The sequence below is a fragment of the Emys orbicularis genome, chromosome 1 (assembly GCF_028017835.1).
Source record: "Emys orbicularis isolate rEmyOrb1 chromosome 1, rEmyOrb1.hap1, whole genome shotgun sequence".
Classification (NCBI taxonomy): domain Eukaryota; kingdom Metazoa; phylum Chordata; order Testudines; family Emydidae; genus Emys; species Emys orbicularis.
This window is the reverse complement of record NC_088683.1, coordinates 338,816,294-338,824,661: the sequence shown is the minus strand read 5'-3', so window position 1 is coordinate 338,824,661 and position 8,368 is coordinate 338,816,294. Positions and strand designations below refer to the sequence as shown.

General features: G+C 44.7%; 1 protein-coding gene across 1 annotated transcript in view; it reads left to right on the top strand.

Moving 5' to 3' along the window:
- Positions 1–351: 351 nt before the first annotated feature.
- The window catches only part of CNTN5 (contactin 5), a 407,321-nt gene continuing 399,304 nt past the window's right edge, over positions 352–8,368 (top strand). Inside the window, exons 1-2 of the mRNA XM_065397605.1 lie at positions 352–364; positions 1,254–1,550. Coding sequence (XP_065253677.1) covers positions 352–364; positions 1,254–1,550 — 310 coding nt within the window. The remainder of the gene's footprint in view (positions 365–1,253; positions 1,551–8,368) is intronic.

Sequence of the window (8,368 nt, the reverse complement as noted above, 5' to 3'; positions counted from 1 at the left end):
AGTAACAGCAACATAGCAGGGATCTTTTAACGCCTCCTCATGGACACTAAGCATTGTACTGATAAGGCATAGTCCCCGTCTTCAAAAACTACAAGCATCTCAGAGTTCACTGTCATATACTGTGTAAATATAAAACAAAATGCACATTTTTATCATTTTAAATCAAAGTACAATGTAACCATCACAATTACTTACATATAAGGGATCTTTCCAAGGGTTCAAAAAGCTCTGCGGAGTGGAAGATGACACAAATTTTGGAGAAGTTTTCAGTTACATCTTAACTGAAAGGCTTGTCATATGACACTTTCAGTAGAGGGCAATCTGAGATTCAAATTTTTCATCCTCTGAAGGATGTTCACACAAGGTGTGAAACAAATGATCTAATTTAGCAGCACTATAGTAACACAATAGTGACCTTTTTTTCTGCCATACTCTCCCCTTACCCCATTAAGGAATACTTTTCTTTACAGATGCTCCTTTGATATCCAGTCTGGGAACTTCTGCATAACATAACATGTTGATTCTCTCTAGCTGTTGCATGTGGAGGACTTCTATTGATTTAAATGGGAGTTCTCCCTGCTGAGTTGCTGCGGAATCGGTTTTTTTAAATATAATTTTACTCTCAGCATTATTTTAAGGAATATGTTTATTTCTAATGTTTGGCATTGTATAAGACACAAAATTAAGGACAGTTTCTGATTTGTGGAGCTTGCAATGTAAAATACACAGTCAGAAAAGATAAAAAGCATAGGGAGAGACAAAAGAGTAAGTGGCCTCATTGTGAGTATCTACTTGAGCTCTCCTGAATTAACTCACTTCACCTCTACAGTAATGTTAGAGTCAGGAAGGTGTTTCACCTAGGTCAGTATTTTTGGGCTACTTCTAAAAAGTGAGCCTTAAGGAGAGAGGATAAACAAGGAGAGACTATAGGGGCTTGGTGAGGAAGGCAATGAGAAGGGCATCACAGTGAGCTAATTAATAGTTGTCACCACAGATTTATGAAGTCTGATATCACTACAGGTGGATTTCTCTTTCCAGCTATCTTGTGGTTTTATACTGCCACCCATCACCATAGTATCTGAGTGCCTTCCACCTAAAATTGATAGTAATAGCAAGATCCCTGGTGGACTTCATGGAGTCAGGAACTTCTCCCTTTTAGGGGTCAAAACTCTGCTGTGTATGGATTTATTTTAAAGATTTCCTCTTTTTCTTTTGTTCTCACTTTTGCACTTCCTGGCTAAAATATTATTTAGGCAAAAAGAGCATCTCCTTTTCTCCTACTCCTCTTATCTATTTTATCTCCTACTCAGAACTCACTACTTCTTTTACAGAATATTCAGCAGCTGTTCCAGGCCTCCCAACTTCATATGCTGCTATCCTAAGAATTAAATCTGCCAGTTCATCTTCAGCACTCTTTAATTCAAAGAACAGGCCACGATTAAGCAGCCCTTCATTAGGAAGCATATCTTCACCAGGCTGGAGAGGAACAGCACAACACTATCGCTCACCAACAAACCTCTATCACTTCTCAGAGGCCTTCAAACATGACGGTAAGTCCAGTTCTCCCCTCTGAATCTTTGAAGAGACAGTGAATATATGTGGCTTTGACATTTTTCAAAACTGGTACAGTTTTATAAGGGTGCTTCAGTATCTCACATTGGTAACATTGGATTTCAGTAAACATCACACAGTAAAAATGAGCTTCCTTCTTTTTAGAGTCCTTAAATTAACCTTAAAGTCAGCAGTTTAAACATTCTCTCCTACAGGTCCCTAAAGGGATTTTATTTTATTATTGCAGCCTTTGCAATGTAAGAATGGGAAACTAGAAGTGGAATAAAATTGCACTACAATCCAATTTGATCTACTCAACTAATGTCTATACATTTGAAAGGCACTGCAATGAAATTTCAATCCACCTTTTATGTTTTTTCCCCCCCAATTGCTCTGGTATTTTTCATATTTACTCCCAAATGATAGTTATGTGGATTAAAGCTGCATAGTGCTTCTTATGAAACTATTTTTTCTTCAAATCTAATATAGTCTATAATCCTCTGACACACAAAATACAATGTGGTGTCACTTTTTTAGATGCAGAAATTCTCAGTTACAATAAATATTTCCTATTATTCAAATCACATTTGTTTTCTCTTTATCATCTTGTTTTCTTTAGGGTGAGCCTTAAGAGAGTGTTAATAGAATTTACAAATTACAATATTCTTTCCCCCAAGTAATCCCTATCTCAACAAAAAAGAAAGGCAAGATTATTTAAATTTAGTGAAGCAAGGAGATGACAGAAGGAAGAATCACAAACAGTATAGACCAATAATAATACCAGGATGATTACAGTAGCCTTTTCAGAAAGGTACTTTAGCATGTACTTAAATGTGGCATGTTATGCTTAAGAGTGTTCATGAAGAAAGATGACTTAAGCATGTACTTTTCTGAATTGGGGCCTATGTTAGCCCTACCTAGGAATACAGATGAACTGAATCCTGAAAGCAATTGAATTATGACCATATTAGAACTGGATTTTGTTTTCTGCATTTGCATTTGTTGTGTAATGTTCAGTGTATTTACAAAACTCAGGTACTGTCTATGTTCCTGACGTTGCTGACTCCTCCCCTGCAAACCTACGTACAGGCAAGAATCTGGAAGAATCAAAGTAGTGGAATGAGGAACCAAAGTTGGCTGACTTTAGCAGTAGTATGTTGGCCTTTCCCAGCATGTGTGTCTGGAAATTGGAGGTAGAAGGCAGCAATTGGTTGCTGGAAGAGGAAAGAAGGCAGATTTTATGAATAACATAAGCTGGAACTATAAAGGAACTTCCCTGTGAGTGACCCTGATGACTCCTATGGGGCTGGAGCTGGGGCTGAAAGTCTGGTAAAGAGGCATTTTATTAGGATTAAATGCCCACAGTTTGGTGATATTTATACATCTGGAAAACAATGATTTTTGTCGACTAATTGTGACTAGATTTAATGCAGCCTGCTGTGCAGTAGGAGGTAAAAAGCGTTCTCCTGCTCTCCCCAGCCCTGACCTAACATGGCCCACATCAGGGCTACTTGGGTTGAGACTTTGGAGAGTGCATGTGTAACCCACACACCTCCTGGGTGTGGTGTTCTGTCCAATCTAGTGGCACCAAGACCACTTAGAGAGAGAGAGATAAAATGAGTCTCCTCTATAGCCTTAGCTAATAGCAAGTTGACTTTTAGCTCATGCTGTAGAAGCTCATGCACTAAACTCCAGAGGTCCCCAGTTCGATCCTGCTCACTGGCGACCAGGATCTGTCAGTGTTACACATGGCCTGCATTGTAGTTGTTCGTGTAAGTGGATAGACAAAGTCATGACTAGAGCTGTACAAATAATTGTTATTTACATTTTGCTGGCAGTTGAAAAAAAAAATGTTTCAGAAGAACCCCAAACCAACTTTTTTTCAGAATTTAATTAAATTGGAAAGTCAGGGGGAAATATTTGAGATCGAATGAAACATTTAATTACATTTCCATTCACTGCCATCCTGGTTCCTTGTTACCTATAGTTAAAAGAATTACCGGTATGTTTTTCATCACCACTTAATTTAGTCTTATTAAATTTCTTACTCTAAACATGCATTTAATAGAGTTCAGTACTTGCTAAAATCAAGCTACTTATCAAAACATAATGTTGTGATTAAAAGAAATCTACATAGAAAATGTCACTGGGTATGTCTACACTGCAATTAATAACCTGCATTTGGCCTGTGCCAACTGACTCAGGCTAAGGGGCTGTTTAATTGCAGTGTAGGCGTTCAGGCTTGGGCTGGAGCCCAGGCTCTAAGACCCTGTGAGGCAGGAGAGTCCTAGAGCTCAGGCTACATCACAGTTAAACATCGGGTGGCCAGGTGCTCGGTTTTTGACTGGAAAGTCCGGTCAGATCTACTGACTGGAAACCCAAAGTCTGCTTACTGCAAGTGGGGGATCTGGGGAGGCACTAGGTCATCACCCACTCCAGCCCCTATTTATCCGGGGCCACCTCCTACTTTCATGGGCGGCTGCAGCTCCCAGCCCTGACTCCACAGGTGAGTCCGTCCTGACCCAGGTGGTCGGGGGTGGGAGGGGAAAAGCAGCGAGCAGCAGGGAGGAGAGGGAAAGAGGAGTGGACGGAGGTGGGGCCAGGAGCAGCAGGTGTGTATAATTTTTGGTGGTGCCCAGAACAGGTCCAAGTCCTGCCCTCCCCCCCTACACACACCTGCCTTGTAAGCCAATATACAGTAACTCCTCACTTAAAGTCATCCCGGTTAACGTTGTTTTCTTGTTACGTTGCTGATCAATTAGAGCAGTAGCTATCAAACTTTTTTTTCCGCGGACTACTTGAAAATTGCTGAGGGTCTCGGCAGACCACTTAATGATCTTTCCAAATGTTGTTTGTACCATTAGCTAACTATTGTAAAGCACTTTGGATAAAGGCACTATATTAAAAAAACCCTTAATAATAATTAACATTTTTTTGTTCTACACATAAAAGCACACAACTCATACTTTAATATCAGTAGTTTTAACCATTCTAATGTGATGGATGTGCCCTCTCTCCCCCACCACAGCAGCCGCAGAGCTGAGGCTGGGAAGGAGGGCCATCTCTCCCCGGCAGCCGCAGCCCTGGAGCTGGGGAAAGTCGCCTCTTTCTCTGGCCGCTGCAGCCCTGCACAATACAAATTCCCCCCACCCCCTCTTCTCACACCACTCCCCCTCCCACCTGTCCCCATTCCCCCAAGGCTACCACCTCACCTTACATATGTGTCTTCTCCAGGGTCGAGGCACCTAATTAGTGGAGCCATGCCTGCGCGGCTCCACTAATTAGGTGGGTGGCCCTTCATTCTCTCATGTGCGGCTGCCCAGGTGCGCACCTTAGAAGGAACTATCCACGGACCCCCTGAATGGACCACAGTTTGAGAACCTCTGAATTAGAGAACATGCTCGTTTAAAGTTGTGCAATGCTCCCTTATAACATTGTTTGGCAGCCGCCTCCTTTGTCCACTGCTTGCAGAAAAAGCAGCCCATTGGAGCTTGTGGTGGGGGCTTGGAACCAGGATGGGCCGGCAGCCCCCCTATCAGCTCCCCGCTCCCCTGAGTTCCCTGTGTGGCAGCCACCCAGCAGGCTATCAATTGCTGGGCAGTTCACGTATCCCTCCCCTCACTGCCGTGTGCTGCTCCTGCCCTCTGCCTTGGAGCTGCTCTCAGGAGCCTCCTGCTTGCTGTGCGGGGGGGGCGGGGAGGGGAAGAGGGGTGCTAATGTCAGGGTGTCCCCCTTCCCCTGCTCCCCCCCCCTCTTCTTTACCCCATCCACGGGGTGGGGGGAACACAACAGGGCTCAGGACGGAGGGAGATTGCTGGCAGCAGCTGCAAGGCAATGTACTTAGAGTGGGGTCAGCGTACTTAAAGGGGCAATGCGTCTCTCTCTCACACACAGGGTATGTCTCTCTCTGCCATGCTGTCTCCCCTCCCTCCATTCTTGCTGCCTTGTAGAGTGAGGCTACATTAACAACAATGTGTTAACCCTTGAGGGCTCAGCCGAGTGCTAGTTCATCATTTAGCAGTAAGGCATTCCCTGGGAAATATCCCACCCTCCGACTTCACCACCTCAACCAAGCTTCACAATCATCATCGCTGTGTACAGTATTTGTTTGTTTAAAACGTATACTGTGTATACGTGTGTGTGTGTATGTGTGTGTATATATATATATATATATAGTATTTTGTGTGGCAAAAAAAAAAAAAATCCCTGTAACTTAACCCCCCCACCCCATTTACATTAATTCTTATGGGGAAATTGGATTCGCTTAACATCGTTTCACTTAAAGTCGCATTTTTCAGGAACAGAACTACAACGTTAAGCGAGGAGTTACTGTATATTTTTTAAAATAACGTAAAAATTTGAGTGCTGTGGGGTGGGGCTGCTCATGAGGGGTGAGAGGCCCTCAGGCAGAGGGTTGGGGGGCTGGGGCTGAGGGGTTTGGGGTGCAGGCAGGCTGTCCCAGGGCTGGGGCCAGAGGAGGACTTCCCCCAGCCCTCTCTCCTCCGGCAACAGCACATTCACCTTGCACCACTGTCAATGCACGTGCTCCTAGGGCCCCTCTCAGGGCCAGGAAGCCCCTCGCCTCCCTGTGGTGGGTGCTGGGGGGGAGCTGCCATCACATGTGCGCCTCCTCCCCTGCTGCTGCCCCTCACAGTCACCTCCCTGGGGGTAATGGATGGGGCTGCCCCTTGCCCAGCGTGGGGCAGGAGCAGTGACTGCGGGCGGGGGAAGGGGGGCTGTGCTGGTGGAGGGTCCCGCCAGAAAAGGGAAGGGTCCAAGGCAGAAGGGCAGGGTAAGGGCAGCCTACCCTGCCACTATTGGTTGGGGGCACTAGGACCCTGCGGAGGCAGTTGATGCCGGGAGCCAGCAGAAAGGAGGCAGCGTGGAGCTGCAAGGGAGAGGCAGGGACACTCGGGGGCCTGGGAAGGTGCACGGGGGCAGCAAGTGGGGGCCGGGGGACACTCAGGGGAGGTGTGTGGGGGCAGCATGCGGGGCCGGGAGGGGAGACCTGGCCCCAAATATTGCTGGAGCCCGGCCCCTGGGCCCTGAATATTGCTGGAGCCCGGGCACCACAGGTCCATATAAATCGCCATCCCTGGGTGGGGCCTCAGGGGAGAGGCAGGGCAGGGGCTTGGGGGAGGAGGTGTGGGGCCTTGGGGGGAATAGGAGGGACAAAGGTGGGGCCTCGGGGGGAATAGGAGGGGCAAGGGTGGGGCCTCGGAGGGAAGAGGCAGGGCAGGGGAGGTTCTGGCACTCCTGCTAGAGTGTCCATTTTTTAAATATTACCAAGATGGCAACTCTAATTAAACAGCCTCTTAGCCTGCACCCTATGAGCCTGAATTAGCTGACAAGGCCAGTTGCAGGTTTTTAATTGCAGTGTAGATATAGCTACTGAGTGCTAGATTCTGAGTCTGAGTTAGTTGAAATACCTGTAGAATATCTTATTGCCAGTCAACTTCCTATTATAAATGCCTGCACGGAGAATGTTGGCTGATGTTGTATGGGCACTGGATATCTTCCTCTCCCAAAACTTACAGCAGATGTGTGTATTTCAGATGACAGGATTGGGAGAACTTGTTCAGGGAGTACAATTAGCCTTCAGAATGTGGCACTGCTGAAAGAGGCTATTAAGAGGTAATTTATTTTTTTAAATAACTGATTTTTAATATGACTGAATTATTTTTAAAGTCATTGTTTCAATACACTGAACACTCATCATGAGATTTCAAAAAGTGATTAATGGATTAAACTGCCTGTTTCCACAGTAATAAAAGTTAATTGAAAGACCCTGAAGAGTCACCTCAAGAAAAAGCCAGTGTAGATTAAAACCGAACAGTGAAAGAATAAGTACATTGCGGAGAAACTAAATGGATTCTTTGCTTCAGTCTTCACGGCTGAGGATGTTAGGGAGATTCCCAAACCTGAGCTGGCTTTTGTAGGTGACAAATCTGAGGAACTGTCACAGATTGAAGTATCACTAGAGGAGGTTTTGGAATTAATTGATAAACTCAACATTAACAAGTCACCGGGACCAGATGGCATTCACCCAAGAGTTCTGAAAGAACTCAAATGTGAAGTTGCGGAACTATTAACTAAGGTTTGTAACCTGTCCTTTAAATCGGCTTCGGTACCCAGTGACTGGAAGTTAGCTAATGTAACGCCAATATTTAAAAAGGGCTCTAGGGGTGATCCCGGCAATTACAGACCGGTAAGTCTAACGTCGGTACCGGGCAAATTAGTTGAAACAATAGTAAAGAACAAAATTGTCAGACACATAGAAAAACATAAACTCTTGAGCAATAGTCAACATGGTTTCTGTAAAGGGAAATCGTGTCTTACTAATCTATTAGAGTTCTTTGAAGGGGTCAACAAACATGTGGACAAGGGGGATCCGGTGGACATAGTGTACTTAGATTTCCAGAAAGCCTTTGACAAGGTCCCTCACCAAAGGCTCTTACGTAAATTAAGCTGTCATGGGATAAAAGGGAAGGTCCTTTCATGGATTGAGAACTGGTTAAAGGACAGGGAACAAAGGGTAGGAATTAATGGTAAATTCTCAGAATGGAGAGGGGTAACTAGTGGTGTTCCCCAAGGGTCAGTCCTAGGACCTATCCTATTCAATTTATTCATAAATGATCTGGAGAAAGGGGTAAACAGTGAGGTGGCAAAGTTTGCAGATGATACTAAACTACTCAAGATAGTTAAGACCAAAGCAGATTGTGAAGAACTTCAAAAAGATCTCACAAAACTAAGTGATTGGGCAACAAAATGGCAAATGAAATTTAATGTGGATAAATGTAAAGTAATGCACATTGGA